The 23,322-nt window shown below is 35.2% G+C and overlaps 5 protein-coding genes and 1 pseudogene across 14 annotated transcripts; 3 read left to right on the forward strand and 3 right to left on the reverse strand.

Moving 5' to 3' along the window:
- The first annotated feature begins 1,126 nt into the window (after positions 1-1,126).
- Positions 1,127-5,704, forward strand: LOC110227733 (annotated as a pseudogene).
- Positions 5,705-6,149: 445 nt separating this feature from the next.
- Positions 6,150-9,300, forward strand: LOC110227087 (serine carboxypeptidase-like 13). Of its 3 annotated transcripts, none has more exons than XM_021020225.1 (13): positions 6,150-6,370; positions 6,477-6,622; positions 7,050-7,126; positions 7,219-7,341; positions 7,445-7,547; positions 7,646-7,683; positions 7,775-7,876; positions 7,961-8,047; positions 8,215-8,337; positions 8,461-8,532; positions 8,615-8,733; positions 8,816-8,975; positions 9,076-9,300. In XM_021020225.1, the coding sequence occupies exons 1-13, from the start codon at positions 6,240-6,242 to the stop codon at positions 9,154-9,156; spliced, it is 1,362 nt and encodes a 453-aa protein (XP_020875884.1). In that variant the 5' UTR covers positions 6,150-6,239; the 3' UTR covers positions 9,157-9,300. The 3 variants fall into 3 exon arrangements, with proteins under 3 accessions (XP_020875884.1, XP_020875886.1, XP_020875887.1); XM_021020227.1 differs by having other exon boundaries at positions 6,477-6,577; XM_021020228.1 differs by lacking the exons at positions 8,461-8,532; positions 8,615-8,733; positions 8,816-8,975; positions 9,076-9,300 and having other exon boundaries at positions 6,153-6,370; positions 8,225-8,303.
- A 109-nt stretch (positions 9,301-9,409) lies between these two features.
- On the forward strand, positions 9,410-11,744 carry LOC9307798 (pentatricopeptide repeat-containing protein At5g16640, mitochondrial). Its single transcript, XM_021022543.1, has one exon. It carries the CDS (start codon positions 9,751-9,753, stop codon positions 11,263-11,265), a length of 1,515 nt encoding a protein of 504 aa, XP_020878202.1. The 5' UTR covers positions 9,410-9,750; the 3' UTR covers positions 11,266-11,744.
- Positions 11,745-11,917: 173 nt separating this feature from the next.
- LOC9307799 (dnAJ-like protein slr0093) lies at positions 11,918-14,095 on the reverse strand. 3 transcript variants are annotated; one of them, XM_021022547.1, is made up of 7 exons: positions 13,803-14,091; positions 13,476-13,553; positions 13,280-13,355; positions 12,689-12,783; positions 12,502-12,575; positions 12,339-12,381; positions 11,918-12,221 (listed from the first exon to the last, which is right to left on the reverse strand). In XM_021022547.1, exons 1-7 carry the CDS (start codon positions 13,830-13,832, stop codon positions 12,210-12,212), a joined length of 408 nt encoding a protein of 135 aa, XP_020878206.1. In that variant the 5' UTR covers positions 13,833-14,091; the 3' UTR covers positions 11,918-12,209. The 3 variants fall into 3 exon arrangements, with proteins under 3 accessions (XP_020878206.1, XP_020878207.1, XP_020878205.1); XM_021022548.1 differs by having other exon boundaries at positions 12,689-12,762; positions 13,803-14,080; XM_021022546.1 differs by lacking the exon at positions 11,918-12,221 and having other exon boundaries at positions 12,229-12,381; positions 12,689-12,762; positions 13,803-14,095.
- Positions 14,096-14,204: 109 nt separating this feature from the next.
- On the reverse strand, positions 14,205-15,559 carry LOC9309856. 2 transcript variants are annotated; one of them, XM_021022545.1, is made up of 4 exons: positions 15,445-15,559; positions 15,096-15,225; positions 14,918-15,014; positions 14,205-14,657 (listed from the first exon to the last, which is right to left on the reverse strand). In XM_021022545.1, exons 1-4 carry the CDS (start codon positions 15,482-15,484, stop codon positions 14,427-14,429), a joined length of 498 nt encoding a protein of 165 aa, XP_020878204.1. In that variant the 5' UTR covers positions 15,485-15,559; the 3' UTR covers positions 14,205-14,426. The 2 variants fall into 2 exon arrangements, with proteins under 2 accessions (XP_020878204.1, XP_020878203.1); XM_021022544.1 differs by having other exon boundaries at positions 14,918-15,015; positions 15,088-15,225.
- A 1,078-nt stretch (positions 15,560-16,637) lies between these two features.
- Positions 16,638-22,987, reverse strand: LOC110227298. Of its 5 annotated transcripts, XM_021021148.1 has the most exons (13): positions 22,719-22,987; positions 22,387-22,445; positions 22,062-22,077; positions 21,235-21,962; positions 21,022-21,107; positions 20,732-20,820; positions 20,325-20,606; positions 19,755-20,213; positions 18,877-19,594; positions 18,517-18,747; positions 18,309-18,433; positions 17,802-18,085; positions 16,638-17,686 (listed from the first exon to the last, which is right to left on the reverse strand). In XM_021021148.1, the coding sequence occupies exons 2-13, from the start codon at positions 22,387-22,389 to the stop codon at positions 16,859-16,861; spliced, it is 3,849 nt and encodes a 1,282-aa protein (XP_020876807.1). In that variant the 5' UTR covers positions 22,390-22,445; positions 22,719-22,987; the 3' UTR covers positions 16,638-16,858. The 5 variants fall into 5 exon arrangements, with proteins under 5 accessions (XP_020876807.1, XP_020876805.1, XP_020876803.1 ...); XM_021021146.1 differs by having other exon boundaries at positions 16,638-17,665; positions 21,235-22,077; XM_021021144.1 differs by having other exon boundaries at positions 21,235-22,077.
- Between the last annotated feature and the right edge of the window lie 335 nt (positions 22,988-23,322).

The raw sequence follows: 23,322 nt of genomic DNA on the forward strand, positions 1-23,322 counted from the left end.
TATTTATAAGGTTTTACAATGTATTTTAAAGTCCGCAAAACGCCATTCCTATCGCTAGAGAGATTTTACAAGCTATTTTATAAGGTTTTTACAAGTTATAAGGTTTTACAAGGTTTTTATAAGGTTTTACAAGTTATAAATACCTTATAAAACCTTAAAAGTACTTTGTAAAACCTTTTAAAATACATTGTAAAACCTTACAAAACAATTGTAAATACCTTGTAAAAAACCTTTAAAATACCTTGTAAATTTTTCCCGCCAAAAATTTTCTCGCCAAAAAAATTTCGCAAAAAAAATTGCGGAATCACTTTTCCCGCAAAAAAAATTTTTTGGCGGGAAAATTTTTTGACAGGAAAAATTTTTACGGGAAAATTTTACAAGGTTTTTTAAAGGTTTTTACAAGTGTTTTGGCGGGAAAATTGCGGGATCACTTTTCCCGCCAAAAAATATTTTGTATTTTGTGGACCTAATTTTGTTTCAAATAAGGGTAAAATGGTCATTAAAAATTAAAAGAGGGCAAACTTAAAAATGGACTCTCAAAGGGGGTATTTTTGAAAAGGGGTATTGAAAAAGGGGCATTTTTAACAATTTCTCTATGTATAATTAGTGTTGATAATATTATTTATATTTGTAATTTCATATAATTCAAAAGTTTAAAATTTTATAAAAAATAATTTCTATATTTTTTTCTCGATATTTTTTTTGTAGACTTATTTCATTTTGTGATGACTGATTAATAAAGACGATTTTTTAAACTACATATCGAGAGATAATAAAAGCTTTGAAAATATAAAATCAAAATTTTTAATAAAAGTATTTGTCACGTGCAGATTTAGATGGTCATGGTGGCCCATTTGAACGCCACACCTTGAAAGAACTAGAAATGTGTACATACTACAACACGACTTCATCAATGTCCCTTATTATACTTATTTAAACATATTTATGGGTACTTGTATATCTCTAACAACCGCAATAACTTTAGCTACCCATGGCTCTACGAATCTGTCCAAAATTTTTTTTCAAAAATATTATACCCAATAACCCAATTCTGAATTTGTTGTTGTTAGGAAGAAAGAACCCAACAAAATAAAAATAAAATTATTCCAAATTGCTTACTTAGATATCGGCGTTAAAAAAAAAAAAAAACTTTTCTTTTGGGGGATAGAAATGTCGACAAAACCAACCTTACCAATGTGGAAAACTGGAAATGGCTCATCCACACAAATATGGGGAAGAAGGGCCCCTATTCAAAGGCTATGAAATAAATAAAAATGCTACCTAACTACTCCATCTTCTTCTTTTAGTAGTTTATAAACATGTGTTTGTATTTATAAGGAATCGAATTCATCATTAGAAGCTACAAAAATAAAATGACTAATCATGAGTATGTTCCATCAATGGTTCTAATAAAGTTGTCGATGCTGCTGCTTCTACTTGTCTTGACGCCACATGCTGATTCTGGCTCCATTGTCAAGTTTCTTCCTGGTTTTGAAGGTCCTCTTCCTTTCGAGCTCGAAACCGGGTTTGTGTTTCTTATATCATATATATGATCTTCTTGCATGTGTTTTTGAGTTTTAAGGGTTAAATTATTTAGTAAGATCAATTGTTTGTGATAATGAAGGTATATTGGTGTTGGTGAAGAAGAAGAAGTGCAATTGTTTTACTACTTTATAAAATCTGAGAATAATCCAAAAGAAGATCCTCTTCTTCTCTGGTTAAGCGGTGGACCTGGTTGCTCTTCTGTCGCTGTCTTCTTTTTGAGAACGGTAAGACTCTTTTTTTTTTTTTTTTTTTTAATGGTTAAAATATCAAATTTTACAACAAGAAAAACAAGAAATGAATTTGTAAATTTTATTAGTTTAAATATAGTTTTAAAAACACTTTGTTTATATTGAAATTAAATAAACAGGGCCTGTGACATTCAAGGTTGATGGTTACAATGGAGGTAGCCCCACCTTGCTTTCTACTACATATTCATGGACAAAGGTAACATTATACAAAGAGTGCTTGTCATGTGGCTCGTTTTAGTATCTTTGATGTAGTTTTTCAAGTTTTAGATTATTGTTTTTAGGTGGCGAACATAATATTCTTGGACCAGCCTGTTGGGACTGGCTTCTCCTACGCAAAAACTCAACTTCTTGAAACACCAAGTGACTCGGGAGAAGCTAAGCGGATCCATGAGTTTATGCGTAAGGTAAAATAAATACAAACTTAAAAGCGTTTCTTGAAGCATTTATATTTTTCTAGAAAGAAATTATTTAGAGTGGTTTTGTTAGTATTGTTTGTTGAATGGTAAATATGAATCACCTGGTTAAGCTCTAGACGTATTGCTGGATTCCGTTATAGACGAGAAGTAGTATTGATAACACCGATTGAGACTCGTAAACATCGCATGCCACCAGCTTCTTTTTTTTCTTTTGTTCTTCTCTGTTTTCATTATGTGCTTGATTGAGTTGTCGAATTCTTTGTCTTCCTCAATTGCGATTGGTTTGATTTTTGTTCATCGAGTATCAAGCTTCGATTAGTCTTCAGGTTGATGCAAGTATGGCAACATTGTGTTGTTGTTGTTGTTGTTGTTATACAGTGGCTAAGCAAGCATACAGAGTTTATCTCAAATCCTTTCTATGTAGGCGGAGATTCTTATTCTGGTAAGGTTATTCCAGCAACCGTTCAAGAAATCTCCAAAGGTATGTGTGTGTTCTTACATACATCTCTTTTCTTTCTAGGTGTTCCTTTTATTATTATTATTATGTATTTCCCACATTATAACAGTTTTCACATGATGATGCCGACCGTGTAGGAATTGATCTCGGGTTCAAACCTCCAATAAATCTTGAGGTTTCAAACATTCATACTTGGTTTATTCCTATGTCATATACAAAATTTTGCAACTAACATTTGAAACTGACAAATTCATTTTGTCTCAATAATAGGGTTATGTGATAGGAAATCCGGTAACAGACACTGAAATTGAGCATAACCTTCGCATTCCATTTGCTCATGAAATGTCATTGATCTCTGATGAACTCTATGAGGTACAAATTGTACCGAATTAATGGAGTTAGATAACCAAAAAAAAAAAAACATAAATCAAAACTTCTTTCTTTTGTGTGCAGTCGTTGAAGCGAAGTTGCAAAGGAATTTATTTTTATGTAGATCCACTTAATACAGAATGCTTGAAATATGTTGAAGAATACAATAAGGTATACGGCTATACGCTCTAATAGTTCCAATGAAAATTGTGGCCCCAAGCAAGAAAATAATGTGGCCATTTCTGATATTTATTATTCCCTCCGTTTCGTTTTAGTTGTCGTTTAAGGATTTCTCACACAAATTATAAAAAACATTAAATTTTCTGTTTTACCCTTTATTAATATATTTTATAAAAAAATTTATTGGCCGAAACATTAAAATAGTAGGGATAAAACTGGAATTTTCACAAAACATTTGCATCGAAAACCTAAAACGACAACTATTATAAAACAAAATTTTAATTCTAAAACGACAAGTAAAACGAAACGGAGGGAGTATTCAAAATCTCAAAATAGTACTCCCTCCGTTCCTAAAAGTTTGATGTTCTAATGTTTTAGGTTTGTTCCACAAAGATTGATTTTCTAGATTTTTTCTTTATTTTTAATTAATTGATATTAATAAATCGTAGATTTCAAGACGTAATGATTAACTGTATTAGATTACTATTGGTTCATAGTTTATTAAAAAAGTTTAATAAAAATAAATAATTAAACAATGATTGTTTATTAAAACATGTGCATAATCTTGTTTAGAATGTTTTCTAAAAAACAATTCTTTGGTATGAAAAAAACAATTCTTAAAACAAACAAAAAAATGACTTCTCTTATTTTGTGACCTTACACAAATATTCACGTGCCACACAACCCAAATTTTATTCTTAAAACACTGAAAATAGTTAAATCTATCTATATATATATATATATATATATATATAACAACATTTTTGTTTTTTGTTTTTAAATTTTGTGGTCCTAAAAATCAATGGTTTTTAAAAATGCGGGGCCCAAAATAATGGAAACAAAAAATTGTGGCCCTAAGCATGGTAAGTGTTAATTGTTCGTCAGCCTAATATCATTCGGTGTTCCTAAATCAAGAAATATACAGAAGATAGTAAAAAACTTATGTAGTAGAGTTGAATTTTTTGAACAACAAAAAATAGTAGAGTTAAATTTTTTTTTTTTTTTTTTGGTGTGGTTAAATTTTCAGTGCACTGCTAAAATAAATATAAATCTTGTTACAAGACCACTGTGCAAAGTTCTGTCCTCCCCAAGAAGATACATTGAAGAACTCGTACTTGCAATCCCGTCGGTTCCATCTACTGATTGCTATGTAAGCAATTCCATCTTGTGTCTACTTTTATGTTAACTGTGAGTCTGTCACACATATATATATATATATATATATATATATATGTTGGAAAGTAATGAACAACCAAACCATTGAGGCATAAGTATTTACACAAGATTAATTTTTCACCCACTTGTAGAGCTGTACAGATTTGATAGCTTCCAACTGGGCCAATGACGAGAATGTACGCGAAGCACTTCATGTGGTCAAGGTATATAGAAGTATCATGTGACAAGTTTTGGTTTTAAGTCACAGTTTTAATGCTAAAGATACTATCGAAACTCTAATATTTTGAAGGATTTAAGTTTTGATATAAAAAGTAGTAATAGTTTTGGATGAATTTAGAAACATTATTATGATTTGTTATTACAATATTTGAAAATAGTATTTATTTTTATTTAGAAATCATTTTAAACGCACTAAAGTCATTATAAGAGTAATGCTTAATATATTTATGATAGCATGCAGTAGACTTGAAAGTATTTTGTTCAAATCATCAGATCAATATTCGTTTTAGATTTGAAGAATATTTATAAATATTATATTTAATATTCATGTCAATGAACTTTTATAACATATACATTTGAGATTTTTGGGCCGAAATTATTACACAAATGACCATTCCAAATATTATTTATGACTTAAGGGAAGTATAAGAAAATGGGTTCGATGTGCTTCTTACGCTATGCCTTATAATATGGACATTAAAAGCAGCGTACCATACCATATGAATAACAGCATCAGAGGTTATCGATCTCTCATCTACAAGTAAGAAGATTGATGGATTTTCAACTTTCTAATCTGATACAAAGTTTCAAGAGTTGATATAAAAGTTGTTGAGATTTTATTTTGGAGAATAGTGGCGATCATGACATGGTGGTGCCTTTCATCGGAACAAAAGCATGGATAAGATCTCTTAATTACTCCATCATTGATAATTGGAAGCCATGGATGATAAACAAACAAGTTGGTGGATACGCTCAGACATATGCCAATAAGATGACATTAGCTACTGTCAAAGCAAGTCTTTTATTTTTCCATTGCATTTATACAAATCTTTAATTTCCCTAACTTTGCATATAAAATGGTTAAAGATTTGATTTCAATTTACAGGGAGGTGGGCATACAGCAGAATATACACCAGTGGAAAGCTCTATCCTGTTTCAGAGATGGTTAACTGGCCAACTTCTATAAAATTGTCTCTTTGCAATTCATTGATAATATATTTGCATTCTTATTTGTAGAAATTCTGTTGAATCTATTTAGTGTAAACATCGTTGATGGAAAGATAAATAAAGAGTTGGGTTATAAGGATGTCTAATCAAGTTTTCAGTTTGATTTCGGCTAAGGTTTGTCTAGATGATCGTTGACAAAACAAAACTACTAAATTACACAAAACAAAGATTGTGTAAGCCGTATTTATATATTTCTAAAGTAATTTTTTTGTATGAAGTATTAACCATTAAAATTATGGTATTTGCGAAAAATAAATTATGAATAAATATTTGGAAGTGTACAACAAAACAAACTTGATTGTAATGGAAAACTTTAAAAGTTTGTTGAACAATTTAATAGTTGTATCTAGTTTATTCGAAAAAAGTGCGTTGACAACTAATATATCCGGAGAAGAAAACAATTACGGCGACTCAATGACCAACGGACAGTGCCGGTCCGATAAATTTGGATGCATAAGCAAAACTTAAACCCCATAGAGATTTTATTTTAAATTAGATTTTAAGAGTGAAAATAAAACACCACTACCTAGGCCCTAGGTACTACCTACCCACTTCTACATTTCTTGTAAATAAAATATTCCATATTTTCTCCCAAAAGCAATAGCGACGAGTAATTAAAAAATGGCAAAGAAGTTGCTGCTGCTGCTGCTGCTGCTTCTTTTACTTATATTGAGTCCACATGCAAATTCTGGTTCCATTGTCAAGTTTCTTCCTGGTTTTGAAGGTCCTCTTCCCTTCGAGCTAGAAACCGGGTTTGTATCTTTTTCTTATATATGATGATGATCTTCTTGCATGCATGTGTGTATTTGTGTTAAAGAATGAAACCAAAACTATAAATCGATTGTTGCGATAATGAAGGTATATTGGTGTTGGTGAAGAAGAAGAAGTGCAATTGTTTTACTACTTTATAAAATCTGAGAAGAATCCAAAAGAAGACCCTCTTCTTCTCTGGTTAAGCGGTGGGCCTGGTTGCTCTTCTATCTCTGGTCTTCTTTTGGAAAACGGTAAAACTTAAAATAAAATAAAAATAAAAAATAAAAACTTAGTGTGTGTTACTGAAACCAATTATTTGTCTCGTAACATATAAAATGATGACTAAAATCACCCAAACGTGTTAATTATTATTTTTAAGTTATCTCCTAAATATTGGGTGAAAATACTCTAAAAATATTAGAAGTGATTAAATGTTTTAAAAAATAAAACACTATGGAAAGAAGAATGAAACTTTATTCATTTTAAATTGGAAAAGAAAACTTTACGTAAATGAGATATTATAAAAATTAATATCAAAATCTACTGATCCAGGGATCTGTGGTTCTAGTGGTTTGTAATTGTACTGTAATTAATTTAGTGATTCCAAGACATTATATATGATTCGCTTCATAATTTGATTTTTTAAAACAATGGTTTGAATTGAAAAAAAATAAACAGGACCTGTGACTTTAAAGGTTGATGGTTACAATGGAGGTAGCCCCACCTTGGTTTCTACTACATATGCATGGACAAAGGTAACCACTAACAAATGCTTCTCATGTGGATCGTTCTAATATTCTTAGTTGGATATATTGTTTTTAAGTTTTAATTGGATCATTGTTTTTAGGTGGCGAACATGATGTTCTTGGACCAGCCTGTTGGGACTGGCTTCTCCTACGCCACAACTCAACTTCTTGATACACCAAGTGACTCTGGAGAAGCTAAGCGGATCCATGAGTTTCTTCGTAAGGTGAAAAGACAAAACTTAACTAATTGTCTCTTGAAGCATTCATTATCTTTGTATATGTAAGGTGAAAACACTAATTTAGAGTGTTTTATTTTTTGTCATACAGTGGCTAAGCAAGCATACAGAGTTTATATCGAATCCATTCTATGTCGGCGGAGATTCGTATTCTGGTATGGTTGTTCGGGCCACCATTCAAGAAATCTCTAAAGGTATGTATGGGGGTCTTTCATTAATTTCTTTTCTCTCTAGATGCCTAGTTACTTTAATTATATATTTTCCACTTTAATACAGTCTTTACATGATGCAGGAAATGATCTTGGATTCGAACATGAGATAAATCTTCAGGTCTTTGTGTACTTGGCTGCTTCATATGTTATATAAATAGTTTGCAACTAAAATTAAAATTGACAATTTTATTAATTTCTCTCTACAATAGGGTTATGTGCTAGGAAACCCGGCAACAAACACCGAGTGTGAAAAGAATTATCAAATTCCATTTGCTCATGGAATGGCATTGATCTCTGATGAACTCTACGAGGTACAAAATAAACCACATTAGTTAATGAAGTTAGATCGACAACAACAAAGAAAAAAAAAAAAATCAAAACTCTGTTTTATGCAGTCGTTGACGAGAAGCTGCAAAGGAAATTATGCAAATGTAGATCCACTTAGCACAGAATGCTTGAACCTCATTGAAGAATTCCAAAAGGTATACACTCATGATACAAGTACTTGTATCATGTAATTGTTATAATGCATGTTCAATTGTTCATCGGTCTAATATCATTTCCTAAATCGCAAAAAAACATAAAAAAAAATAGTACACAATTTATTTTGTGGATTTCATTTTTTTTTTTGTTTTGTTTACAATTGCAGTGTATTTCAGGAATAAATTTGGCTTTTATTTTAGAACCACTGTGCAAAGTGGCGTCGTCCCCAAGAAGATACATTGAAGAACTCGTCCTTGCAAACCCTTGGGTTCCATCTACTGATTGCTATGTACGCAAATCCATCTTCTTGCTCTTCATATATGCTATGTATTTGGATCAATATTGGAAAAGTAAGTAATGAATCATTGAGACAAAAATATTTACACAAGACTGGTTTTGCACCCACTTGTAGACATATACAGACTTGATATCTTCCCGCTGGGCCAATAATGAGAGCGTTCGTGAAGCACTTCATGTGGTAAAGGTATATCAGAAGTAACACATATATGACAAGTTATGATTTTATTGGTAAAGAAATAACGTCGAAACTCTTAATATGATTTCAGGGAAGTATAGGAAAATGGGTACGATGTTATGTGGAGATTCCTTATAATAAGAACATTAAAAGCAGTGTACCATACCATATGAATAACAGTATCAAAGGCTACCGATCTCTCATCTATAGGTTAGATTGAATGATTTTCAACTTTCTGACCTTATACAAATTTTAAAAAGTTTTGTTGAGGGATTTTTTTTTTGGTGAATAGTGGTGATCACGACATAGAGGTGCCGTTCCTCTCAACACAAGCATGGATAAGATCTCTTAATTATTCCATTACTGATAATTGGAGGCCATGGATGATAAACAATCAAGTTGCTGGATACACTCAAACTTATGCCAATAAAATGACATTTGCTACTGTCAAAGCAAGTCTTTTTTTGTCTCTCTCTTTTTCTATTGAAATTATATAAATAATTTTCCCTAACATTGCATAAGAAATGGTTTTTAATTTTGTTTGATTTACAGGGAGGTGGACATACAGCAGAATATAAACCAAATGAAAGCTTTATCTTGTTTCAGAGGTGGATAAGTGGCCAACTTCTTTAAAATCCTTCTTAATTTGCTAGAAAATTTGATAATATCATAATAATCATGTTGTTATTTGTAAAATTGCTGTAAAATCTTTATAATGTAAATGAATTTAAGCTAAATAAAAAACACAACGTCGAGTGATGGGTTTTATCTCTTTAATAAACTAGTATATAACTACTAGATTATCATTCATGTTTTGCGTAGATCGATTATGTACAAGATATATTTAAATCATTCATGTTTTGCGTAGATCGATTATGTACAAGATATATTTAAACCACTATGAATGTTGAAATGTACAAAACAAAATAAAATGCTTAACTTTCTAAGAAGCAGTAAGTAGCGTCATCTGAAATTTCCGACCAAACTGTCTGAGATGTCCAAATTTGTCTTTTAAGAACTACTACTACTTAACATAATGCATGTTGTTGGCTGAAATTAGAACCGGTTTAATTCTGATCCGGTTTGGTTTATAACCCTTAAATAACCGAAAACCCCAACAAAAATTCAGATGACTTCTAAACCGGTTGAGAATTGGGGAGGTTTTACCACTTCGCTCCTCCTCTGAAACAATCCTGAGATTGAGAGCGAAAACTCAAGCTTCGAAGCATGAGGAGATCAATTTCTTCAAAAGCGAAGTCGTTTCTTCATCGGAATCTTCTGGAGAAAGGTAATTCCGGAACTTCTCCGTCGTCGTCGTTTAGCATTTGCGGTTTGTGTTTCTCGAGACGAGCTTATTCCGGTGGCAGTGATTATCGAGAAATGTTGAGAAATGGGATTCGATATATGAAACTAGACGATTCGCTTGATCTCTTCTTTCACATGGTTCAGTGTCGTCCTCTTCCGTCAATTGCTGATTTTAGTAGATTATTAAGTGCTATTTCCAAGATGAAGAAGTATGATGTTGTGATCTATCTCTGGGAACAAATGCAAATGTTGGGGATTCCACATAATCTCTGTACTTGCAATATCTTGTTGAATTGTTTCTGTCGATGTTCTCAGCTTTCTCTTGCGTTGTCGTTTCTTGGGAAGATGATGAAACTTGGTCATGAGCCTGACATTGTCACGTTTGGCTCTCTGCTTAACGGTTTCTGTCGCGGTGATAGGATTTACGATGCTTTGTATATGTTTGATCGAATGGTAGAAATGGGATATGAACCTAATGTTGTGATCTACAATACAATCATTGATGGTCTTTGCAAAAGCAAACAGGTGGATAACGCGTTGGATCTTTTGAACCGGATGGAGGTAGATGGGATTAGACCGGACGCTGTTACCTACAACTCTCTTATTTCTGGACTTTGTAATTCGGGTAGATGGGATGATGCTACTCGAATGGTCAGCTGTATGACCAAGAGGGAAATCTACCCTGATGTATTTACTTTCAATGCGTTGATTGATGCTTGTGTGAAAGAAGGAAGGATTTCTGAGGCTGAAGAATTGTACGAGGAGATGATCCGAAGATCTCTGGATCCTGATATTGTTACTTATAGTTTACTGATTTACGGGCTTTGCATGTACAGTCGCCTAGATGAAGCAGAGCAAATGTTTGGTTTCATGGTTAGCAAGGGTTGCTTTCCAGATGTTGTAACTTATAGTATTCTCATTAATGGATATTGCAAGTCTAAAAAGGTAGAGCATGGGATGAAACTCTTCTGCGAGATGTCTCAGAGAGGAGTGGTTAGAAATACAGTCACTTATACAGTTCTTATCCAGGGTTATTGTCGAGCGGGTAAACTTAATGTTGCCGAAGAAATTTTCAAATGGATGGTTTTTTGTGGTGTGCCTCCTAATATTATCACTTACAACGTTTTGTTACATGGTCTATGCGATAATGGGAAGATAGAGAAAGCATTGGTGATATTGGCAGATATGCAGAAGAGTGGGATGGATGCTGATATCGTTACATATAATATCATCATTCGCGGGATGTGCAAGGCTGGTGAGGTGGCAGATGCTTGGGATTTATATTGTAGCCTCAATCTCAAAGGACTAACGCCTGATATTTGGACATACACTGCAATGATGTTAGGATTGTACAAGAAAGGGCTACGGGGTGAAGCAGATGCGCTGTTTAGAAAAATGAAAGAAGATGGAATTTTGCCAAATGAATGTTACGTATAGTGAAGCTAATTAGGACTAAGAGCATCATCTTAAGTATCTCAGGGAAGCTTGCAAGATATTTTTATCCTGGTCAGGCTCCTTCCTATGAGATGTTTGCCCCTGGAAAGATCAACTCAGATCTTTCGAAGCCAATTTTGAGATACTCTGGAATGAGCTAATTTTCACATGTTCATATGTATTAGGAGAAACCATAGAGATTGTGAATATTAGCGCATAAGCTGCATAGTATCATAGTCGATTTATTGACAGACATTACAGTATCGAAGCTTGCATTGTATGTATAACCGGCTCTCCGAGAGGATGTTTGCCCTTGAAATGATAAACGCAGGTCCTTCGAAACCAAGTTGGGATTCTTTCATATTAAGCCATCTCTTCTCAGGTTACTGACTTATTTTAGTTTTCAGTTGGGAATTGTACATTCTTTCATATACTGTATACTAATGTTTGTTTATGTATTCTTTAACAAAGTTTCTGTATAAGTTTTTGAATGTCTTACAAAGTTTTTGAATATCATTTCTCAAGTTTCTTTACTTGTCACTTTGAATCAAGCTTCCAGATTGTGTTGTAAAAGAACAATTTTACTTCTCAAAAAAAAAAAAAAAAACAGTGTCTTACACTGACTAATTGACCAGCTAGCTACAAAGCCTAAAAATACATGTCCAAGATTGAAGCTTCATTTCAGATTGTATTATTCACTTTATGTTTCAAGTCTGGAAAAACCATGAATGATGAGAATAGTATAGTAAAAGATTTGAACCATCACCAATGTGTGAATGTATGAATAGAAGCCATCGACAATAGAAGCTTCTCTAATTCTACATCGATAAAGAAACAATACAACAGACCTAATTAAAGCATTTCACTATATCATCAATGCGCGATAAAAAGCGCAACAGCTCCAGTTTTGTACAGTTTTACAGCTCTCTTCTAACTTCTGCTTCAGTTTATACAGTATCCTGTGAAGATAATGAGTACAGAAATGGATCCAAGAGTTTAGGTTTCAAATAGGTTTTGCAAGACTTATATAGTTAATTCGCAATGCCACAAAGAGATAAAAGGAAAAGAAAACCTACCTTGCTCGTCTGCTGTTTGGTGGTCTCCGCCAATTGATGTGTCCTGCATGCAAAGTTTTACCCGATGAAGACAAGCTACTATATGCATAGTTTCGTGATATGATATATAAGAATTTGATATTGTGGAGGAAAAAATCAGTAAATAATCTGAAGAGGTTGTTACCATGGTGATGAGGATTGGCTGATACCAAGCCCATTGCATGTGAGTATCATCCCCTTAAATCTGGCAAGATATTCCTGCGTTGAAGAATGAGTTTGGGATATCTCAGATAGTCAGTCAAACCTAGATCCCATGTTTTTGTTCAAATGTAAAGTAATGGTTTGTAATCCCAAAATGATATGATACATACCCGTAAAGTATACTTGTGGATCTCATAAATACCAGTGAAATCATACTCAAAACGTTTAGCAGGGTCCATCAGCACTGCCAAAAAAGAAGAAGAAGCTAAACCACATTATGAAAAAAATTGACTCGAGACATTGCTTGAGGGAGAAAGAGAGACAGAGAGCATTGTTCTATCATATTTTCAAGTGTTGATGGAAAACATATATGACAAACAAAAAAACTGTAACAACATAGAGAAATAATTAAACAGAGAGGCAGAGATGGAGAGGGAACCTAAAATTACCAGAGGACTGAAACCATATAGAGTTGTATCAGTACTTAAGCAGAGCTAATATACTATAAGGGTTAAGGGGCTAAATGGATAAAGCAGAAGGCTTTATTGATTTTTTCTCTCATTGCTAAACTTTATTTCTTCCTACTCTTCCTAAAACGTCCAGCCGCTTTCTACATTTTTTTAGCTTCCTTCTCTGTTCCGTCATGAATTATTCTTTCTAGACCAATAAAGAAAAGCAAATATCACTCAAGCTTGCCACTATCTAGGCCGGGTACTGGTGTTCCGATGCATGGAAACCGACAACGCAAAAGAAAGACTTACCATTATAAGCTTCATTTATCTCTTGAAATTTTTCTGTAGCTGCACTATCGCCTTTGTGCTTATCAGGATGCCACTTCTGTACACGGAAACCACAAATACATTCTCAGCAAAAACTTTCTTCCAATCCAGAACCATAAAATTCAATCAAAGCAATAACAAATTTTTTAAGGATTGTTGAGTCTTTAAGTTCACATACCAAAGCAAGCTTCCGATAATTGAGTCGGATCAATTCCTCAGTTGCGTCGTAATCAACTTCTAGAATCTTATAGTAATCCTTCAAACAAACAAAAACTCACAAATCAAAATCAAATGGGCATTCTTGAAAATGAAAAGAGAACATGCAAACATAATCAGTTTCCAGAATTTTAGAGAATCCATAAATAAACCCTTGAATCTAAGAGTAATACTAAACGAAACTGTATCAATTCTTCATATTTCCACTCAAAGCAAAACCAGACATTATCTAATGGAGCTCAGGCATTATTCCAAGGCAAAATTGAAACGAAAGAGCGGTGATTTTTACCTTAGGGGGAGACTTATCATTGTCTTCCATCTGAAACAGAGACAAACAGAGGAAGAATCTCCTCGCACATCATCTGATAGAGACAAAACAGAAACCCAAAACCCTAAAGTGAATGGAGCTGATTCTTTTTCCGTTCAACAACAAAAAAAATCAATCAAAATCGAAACTTTTAGAATAATCGGAAGAAGAAGAAGAAAGGCTTTGGCTTTATGAGTTTTCGTTTTCGTTTTCGGTTCCTTTTGGGATATTTTGGATTTGTGACGAGGCCACCGGCCAATGTTTATCTCTCTTGTCCTTTTTTTTTTCTTTTTCCTTGTATTTTTTCAGATTATTTCAAACCTTATCCACTTTGTAATAAACATAAAATCTTCTTTTAAAAAAATAAATTTATGGCGAAAAAAATAAAAAATAAATTTACGTTACAAAATCTTAGGAGTATATTACTGTCACTTAAAAAAAAAAAGCCTTTTGCAAGAGTTCTACTGAACACAAAAGCAACAAAAAGAAAAGAACCAAATCAAACCCTTGAGTAATGAATGTTTTCTTTTAAAACTCTAGTTACAAATGAAACACAGAGAAGAAGAAGAAGAAGAAGAAGAAGAAGAAAGCTGTTTGTTTCTTTCTTCAAGTCGTAGCTTCAACCTCTGGGTCAGTTTCGACCGGCACATTTGGGGAAGAAGTGTTCTTTTCTCGACCTCTTAAACGCGAAGAAACATTGTCAATCGCTGAATTAAGTTGTCCTATTTTCTCATTCAGTGTCTCTCTTGTTTTCTCTAAACCTTCATCGTAGTAAGTTGGTTGTTGCGGCTTCTTGAAACCATACTCATCTTCTTCATTCAGAACCGATCTGCGGATCTAAATCACCAAAACACAAGGAACAAAAATAAAAACCATCAGCTTAGATTGCATGAGAAAGATATATAAAAAAAGAATATCATCCAAAGCTCCAAGAACCAATCAAAATCTAACCAGTGTAACAGTCTATGAAATCTGTTTTTGCCGCTCAATAGACAAAACCAAAACAGTAGTAAGTGTAACATAATTCAAAACCATTGAAAACAAGAGCTACATATTGTCTAATTCCCATTAAGGTTTCTAAAGAGTAAAAGATTAACCTGTGGAGCAAAGATATAAGCAACAGCGCCAAAGACAGCACCTCCTAGAAGAAAACCAGCTATGAAATCACCACTGCTTTCGCTCCTACTCCCATCTCTGAATTAAGTTTCAACAAATTATGTTTCATAAGCTTAAGTGAATTGAACAGAAGAGAAAAAGGTCAAGCGACGCCGATACCCTGCAGAAACAGAAAACTTGCGAGTCCGGTTTGATTTCTTGTGAATAGGCAAAGCAGATGTTTTACAAATAGAATTGAGCTTTGTTGTAGACAATCCATTAGCTTTCACATAATGAGATTGAGAGCCACCTGTGCGACCAGATTCAAGAACAACCAGAATCAAGAAGCTTGCTAAAAATGAATTCCCTCGAAATTGATTCGGAACGATGCACGATCAACTTAACAAGTGTCTCCACCATACCGAATAATTCAATCAGAAACCTCGAAGATGAAATTCGAATGGTGGAAACAAAAGGAGGTAAAGTAGAGAAATTAAGGATCGAGGAGAAGCGAAAAGGAATCGATTACCAGAGAGAGAAAGAGCAGCAGCTGCAATACAGGACGCCATTGGAATTGAAAACGAAGCAGAGAGAGAGAGAGAGATCTGAGCAAAATTAATTATGCTGACATGTTTTGGATATATCTATCTTTCATCTCCTTCTTGGCAAATTATATGTGAAACTACGATCATACCCTCCTCGTTCTTATTATTTCTGATTTTAATTGATCTAATAATACTATATACTTACGAAATTGAAGACGGTGATTCATATAAACAAACAAATGATTTAACACTAGTTAAATGAGACCACTTCCATTCAGATAGCCTATATTCGGGTTTGGAATATCGGATAGGTTAAGGTTCTTTCAAAGAATACGCTTTGATTGATGCAGGTGAGACAGTTGTGATCCGTTTTCAATATGAACGTCTCAGAAGAATATGTACCAACTGTCTGAGGTTTAATCATCAAAGAAATCAGTGTCCTTATGGTCAGCCTATTGATGGAGGAAGAAGTGATGATCATTTGGATCATACATTTGCGGGTAGAGAGAGAAGATTTCTTCAGGATAATCTTCAGAGGTCTAACATGAACTCTCAATCTCAGAATTCAGACTACTCCTTTCCTGCACCAAGATCAACTCCTCCAAGAGTGGCTACTCCACCATTGAATCCTGAAGAAACTGTTCATGCAAGAAGGTATCTGTCCTCCTCAAGGATTGCTAATCTCCAAGGAGGAATTCTGAAGCCTCCAAAAAAACGATGAAACACTCTACTGATTCTGTCCAACACTTTTTGGCGAGGCTGCGTAAGGTTTTAAGGCAGCTTAAGGGTTTGAATAAAAGGATATGATCTTACAAGTACCTTTTGGAAAGACCATATCTTCTGAAGCTTATGAAGGAAGGATGTTTAAGCTTCATACTAAGATGGAAACTTGACTTGATGAAAATGTTCTATCTCTTGAACAATGGATCTTTTGTTTTTTTGTAAATCCATTGTAAGCTTACAAGGTTTAAGTTGGTTTGTAAGTGGAAGTTTCCACAGTTGTATCTTGCAACATCTGATGATATAAAATGGTACCACTTTTTGTGGAAAAAAAAAAAAAGAAAAAAGACCAAATTTCTTCAAATAAATCATACAGTATGTTAACCAAAACAAAATCAAACAAGCATCGGTTTCAATTATATATTTGTAACTCGACAAAAATAATACAAAGACTATAGAGAAATGAATTCAGATCACTATTTTGCCTTTCTATAGATATAGATATAGATATATCAACCAATTATTATTTTAAAAACATTCGGTATCTTTTTTTTTTTAATCCCATCACCACTTTTATATACAAAACCTGTGATTTTATCTCGTTGGAGTCTTCTTCACCAACCAAAAGACAACTAAAGACACTCAAAATATATTTAAAAACTTGCGATAATAACTTAATTATCTGGGAAGGTCTCTGAACAGGAACAACGGAGTATTCACATTCTTCCTCTCCTCATTTCCCGGGAATGAGAGTGATAACGACAGAGAAGCTGCCACTGCCGAGTCATCTTCTTCTTCATCTGCTTTCTGTTTTTCTTTATTCATACTATTATTACTTTCTTCACCCGAGTTGCCACTTCTGCTTAAGAAAGGCAATAGTCCCATAGTGGCTTCTTCTGTTATTGTTTCCTCAGCTCCTAATGCCAGCTCCAGATTCGGGACTCTACCGCTTATTAGCCCTCTCTTGTTGCTGCTCTCATTCTTATCGTCATTGCCAAGTGGGCTAATATTATCGACCAGTTCACTGTCGTCTCTTTCGACATTCAAGTCCAATGGGAACACGACTTTGGGACTCTTTTTCATGATCCCAGAATCATGACCAGATGTATCCCGGCAGAGGCTGCTGCTTCCGTTTTCTGTCTTCAGCTTCTTATTCGGAGATCCTTCGCATAAACCGTCATTATTGAGCTCCACTTTCTGGTTTATGGCAGAGGAATCCTCGTTAGCGGGTCTTGTCAGTTCCCAAAGTGGACGCTTCCTGTGACTAGCCTGACTACAGTTGAGATCTTTCTCTAGAGGATTGTCTTGCCCATGGGACTGGATCCCTGAGCCCATGACCGTCAAAGGCAGATCCTTTCTACCACCTAATTCTTGTTCCTCGATTTGCTGAACCTTCCTCACTAGACTATCTCCAGAATTTGATCCAGTAGCTTGAGGAGGGATATGATTCACACCTATTTCTTCCATTTTAAGAGCTATTTCCTCCATTTTAAGAGCTATTTCCTCCTGTACTAAGGAACACAAGAGTGAGACGAAAAGGGACTCCCTATATTAAGAGATGGAAATGTCCTACAACAAGTTCAGATATAAAGGATTTACACAGGGACTAAGAACTACCCACCGTTGTGCTCGGTGATCGCTCAATAGAGGATTCTCTGTTATTTGGATTTTCATGACTTAGTGAATCAGTCCCATTCCGAGTTTCAATTCTGTTGCGTGAGCTCTCACGTAGAGAAGACGCTTTCTCCAAATGCTTGGAAGGAGAACTCGTTTCACACAGCTCATTGGGGTCTCTGTCACACGGCAAACCATTTGAAGTAGGCAAAGATGTGCTCTTTTGTGAGTTAGTGCAAATCTCTTTTCTTCCTTGGAATACACCCCAAAGGAAATATAACATGTTCCAGCCTGAAAGGGAAATATATCAAGATGTCGTTCTGAGTATACTTTTGAATCATCGGTGCTACTTTCTAAAAACTTATCAGATAGCATTGCAGCATGACTGAAGAGTCATCGACAAGATGATCATGTGCACAAAGTGTAAGAGTTTTGGCATTACGATCTAAATACCATTAACAAAATGATCATAGGCACAGGTACGAAGTGTAAGAGTTTTGGTAAGCATTCTTACGCTGGCATTTCGAAGGAAGCTGGTTGGATGCAAAAATCAAAAGATCAACATTATCGAGGTTTCCCTTTAGGGCTAAATCGTTCTTGATCATGTTATCTACCAGAGGCTTATAATTTCTCTCATAACTGTATCACAATATTTATGAGTTAAACATTAAGACCACAAACATGAAAGTAGAGCAAAGTAAATAATCATGTAGGAAACCTACCTCTCAATGTCCTTTGCAAAGAAGAATAGAGCTATATGGTCTTCCTTAGTACCTAATTTTTCAAATTGTTCAGGCCATGAACTCTCCCGAGGTACTTCATTTAAGCTGAATGTTTCTGGAAATTTATTCACTACTTCAGCAACCCTGGGTGATGCTAAGGTTGATAGATGTGCTTGCATTCCCCTATGCATAGCTGACTGATTTCTGATTTTCCGCACCTCTAAGTCACCCCTGGAAAAATGATACAAGAACTTCAAGTCAAAATTGCATTATATGGACATATATAAAAATTATGCCTCAACGAAAAAGTAATAAACACCCAAAAAGAGAACTTCTTCACCAAAAGAAAGGAAAACCTACTGCCATATAAACTCATGGTCCGGAATGGCTGAGCTTCTCAACATAACAGGTGTGGGGATCAAAGGCAAATCTCTCATGACAGGCTTTACGGAGGGAAAATTGACTTCAGGTTCCACAGATCGTGGAGGTATAGTATCAGCACCAGAGAATACAAGCTGCTTCTCATTTGTTACAACTGTCTGCTTGTACGGATCAGAAGCAGGCCATAAAGTCGGATGCCCTCCTTGCAATCCTTCGTGTGACACATAATTCTTATGCATCTTTGAAGGCACATTAGCTACCAAAGACGCATCAGATTGCTCCACTACTCTGTTCTTGCCAAAGCTGGGCTTTTTACGCAGAGCAGCATCTACTGCTGCTCGCAACCTATTACCCTTATTTAAATCCTCCTTAACGTTTTTTGTGGTAGGGAGATCACTATCAGACACGCCTGAAGTGTCGCTCGATTCCGCAGTCTGACCTCCCTTTTGAGATGATGGTAAGCCTTTTGCACCAGACAACAGGTTAGACCTTTGGCGTTTACTGAAGGCTTCTTTGCTTTTCTTCCCCACCTCTCTAGATTCCCTGGACCGCGGCAATCCATCCTGTAAAGCTACAGTACCGTGGTTTGGCAGGCCTTCACCTGCACAAGAAGTGGATGGCAGTTCGTCCTTACAGTCAGCTTGACTTGAACTTTGCTCGCTGGCACTGCACTTTTCATTTGTGGAAATATCTCCTCCTGCATAAGAAAGAAATATACAACAATGGAGCTCAATCATGATATCTTAAAAAAGGGGGGATCATATATTAAAACGATCAAACACATATTCAACCAAAGTAGTATCAAAGATAAAGTAACAGAAGTACCAATTTATTGACAAAAATGATAAGTATCATACCCGAAACAACTGGATTTTCTAGACGGTTTCGGTTTAGATTGCTGACTTGTTTCGTCAAGTTACCTCGTTTACCATCAGACTGTAAACCCTTTAAATCACGATTACTGTTTGCATGCGAAACAGACAAATTGCCGCGTGACTTCAACTTCTGGTCGATGGAGGATGCTGATGCATTAGCTTCTCTATTACGATCCTTCACTTGCTTTAAGCTTTTCCCTTCTTGTGAATGATAAACTTTGGATCCAAGCAGTTTTGCTTGTGAGTCGTTACCACTAGAATTCCCTGCATCTGTAGTTCTACTTGGCATTGACTTGCCTACATTCCTAAAACCCCCCTCCTTTAAATCAAGTGCAGTAAATTCTTTGCCAGTCTTCTGTCTTGGGTGAATAGCATCATCCATAAGTTGCACTTTCGGTTTCGAGCTCGAACAATTGAAGGAACTGGATTTCAAAAATGCACCTGAAGAAACAAAAAAATAGTTATGTTATACAACCTGCAAAATCGCCAGAAATACAACAACAGAGATAAGGCAGAGTTGCGTTTAGGAAGAGCATTCCCATCAGCTGCTACCTTTTGGAGGTTGGAGCTGTGAACCAGTAGATCGTGCACTTTCTGTGTCATCACTGAATGATGTTTGATGATTTAGCTTTCCCCTTAACCTGTCTAAGCCCTTGAATGATGCCTCCCGAGATAACGCACCTATTCTGGGGAGAATGGATTTCTTGGGTGACCCAGTTGAAGCCTCAACCGCCTGTCTTTTGGCATCTGGAGCTGCCTCAATTTTATCTGCGTGCCTTTTGCCAGAGCTATGTGTATTGAGGGTTACCTCAGTTTCTCTTTTTCTCTTAGCTTCTGCATGTTTCAACTTCAACTTCATTAGACAAAATGGAAATAGCAAACGTGGATCCAAATTATGCTAATTTATTCCGCTAATTCTTTTTCACATATAGCATGTCCGGTTAAATATTCAGCTTTACCTTGCTTCTTCTTTTCAGTTTCCTCAGCACATTCTTCACATAGCCAATCACCCCCAGGAACTTCATTGAGCCTTTCCCGCATGCAATAGCTAAGTAAAAGAAATACACAACTGTATTACTATCACAGAAAATGGCGCTACCTTAGAGTTATGATTGATGGAAGACATGACAGTCAAAATCAATGATTAATATCTATCCAAAACAAATATACTCCTAACATGCGGACAAATGCCATATGGAAATTGGCCAATAGTATGCTTTCTCTCCCATGAAAAGAAGAGCAGGCTTACGTGTGTTCTGCCCCATCACTGCATCCACTACAGATAGCGAGTAAATCTTCACGACCAGCATCTCCACAGATATCACAAACCTTTACCTATTCAGCAAAAATAAAGACAACCCTTTCGCATGAGATTATTCCAGTGAACAAATATTGCAACAAAAGACGAAGTAGACGTGTTTGCTAACTTTTTTCTGATATGAGACATAACAGCATTACTTACATCATGTTCCACCATTTCAGAATCATGACTCTCGCTCTCAGACACAGCCGATGAGTTTGACGAAGAGCTTTTACTTGACTTACCATCCTTCCTGTTCTCGCCTGAACGCGTAGATCCTTCAACGGAAGGTTCCTGTCTCTCTTTGTTACCCGCTGGTCCTGATTTTTCCTTAAAATTTCCCCTCTCAGAACTAACTCTGTCATCATGGTTGGATGACGGATTATGCAAAGATTGTAATTTCACTTCATCCTTCCTAGATCCACCCAGAATTGGATCAGAATTGAGAGCTGAACCATCAGCTGAATCCTTGTTGCCCATCTTGTTAATAGAATAACCTGATTTCAACTTTTTGGCTCGATCAGCAGACAATATCCCATCTTCCTGGCCCTCTATACAGTTAGAGCTCCGATCTAATATATTAGCTGATGCAGAAACTTTATGTTTCATCCTGCTCCCAGAAAGAGATGTCTTAGAAGCCATTGCAACAGCTCCGGAATCATCTGATATCCCAGAACATCTTATAGTTTCCTTACTCTCAGCATTCTCAGAGAGAGCATCATGACTGGAATTGACAAGATTGCTTGCTTCACTAGTAGTGTTATTTAAACTGTTGTGAGCATTAACCATGGAAGAAGGCAAAAGATCGTCCTCGATTACAGAACACTGGCTGCCCACTACTCCATGACAGTTTTCATCTGATGACTCGTCCAACTTTGATCCTGTGAAACCTACATTACGGTGCATGCATGATGAACAAGGAGCAGAACAAACATTACAAGTTCCAGACTCCACTTTTGAAAAACTTCTCTGACCCATTTGGCGCTTACCAACTCTTCTATCAGCCTGCAGGTGATGTAACAAAATAGAAACTGTTAAAGTGATGCACAGAAAGAATTAAGAAAAAGGAAACAATCATCAAAAGAGACATATACTATAAAAGTCTAGTTATGACAGGAGCAATATATGAAGCTGTTATATTAGCTGCTCATGGTACAATTACTTAGAACAAAAAAAGCTATCATGATCACGTTAACTAAAAGTAAAACGATCAAGCGTTCATGATCTCATAATCTAATGCTAAATATACAACTTCATCACTTATTCTCATCCAGGAAACGGCAACAGGAAAAAGAGAGGTTTAGCAAATCTCACCATCTTCAACAAAATTAATTAGCCTGACTCGCAAAACGATTTCTATCCAGCTCTTGCAACTGGTACAAAGGGACAAAGAACATATCAAAAACTGCACAACATTATACAAACAAAAACGAGATCATCAAGCAAGCTAAACAACAAACTTCCAATTTTAAACCAAACCCAGAAAAAAACCCACAAATTACCAATAGAAATCATCAATCAATCACCGATAAAAATCATAGAGAATCGTAACTAATTTCTCAATATGAGAACGAACCCATAAAACACGGAATCTTAAAGATAAAAAATTTATAAAAAAAATCCTAAAATTGGGAGATAAACATTACATGATTCAGGTCTCAAAATCATGAATTCGCTTCCGAGACCATCTCCATCAGCCTATTGAGAAAAACGAAACCCTAATTTCCCTCTCCAACTCCTACAAACCCTAACTTATCTATATATCCAGATTCGATTTGACAAAAATCTCTCTATCTCTCTATCTCCTTCACTGGTCTAAGATTCAGTGATAGGCTCCCAAGTTTTCTTCTCGATTTTTGCTTTTCCTCGTCATATACACAAACAACACGAGCCAGAGATGAAAACTGTAGATATATACCTCTCAGGATCTATACACCCACATATACATATATATAATACTCCGTCAGCCGTATAAAATTTCTACAATAAATTATTTGTTTTGACGAATATTTGTTGGATTAGTCACATAATATTAAAAGCTTTTAAACATGGTTACTTAATTTTATTACTACAGTAACTAATTACCTTTTTAAACGCAGAGAGAAGAATCTGACTCTCCTTATCCCTTTTTCTCTCTTTTTGTTCTGCTAATTTCTCTGAAAATTCTGAGATATATTTGTGTGCATTTAATATGTAAATAATCACTAACATATAAAATCTACTATACATTTTTGCAACACTTTTAAGGGA

This window comes from Arabidopsis lyrata (assembly GCF_000004255.2).
Source record: "Arabidopsis lyrata subsp. lyrata unplaced genomic scaffold ARALYscaffold_6, whole genome shotgun sequence".
Taxonomy (NCBI): Eukaryota; Viridiplantae; Streptophyta; class Magnoliopsida; order Brassicales; family Brassicaceae; genus Arabidopsis; species Arabidopsis lyrata.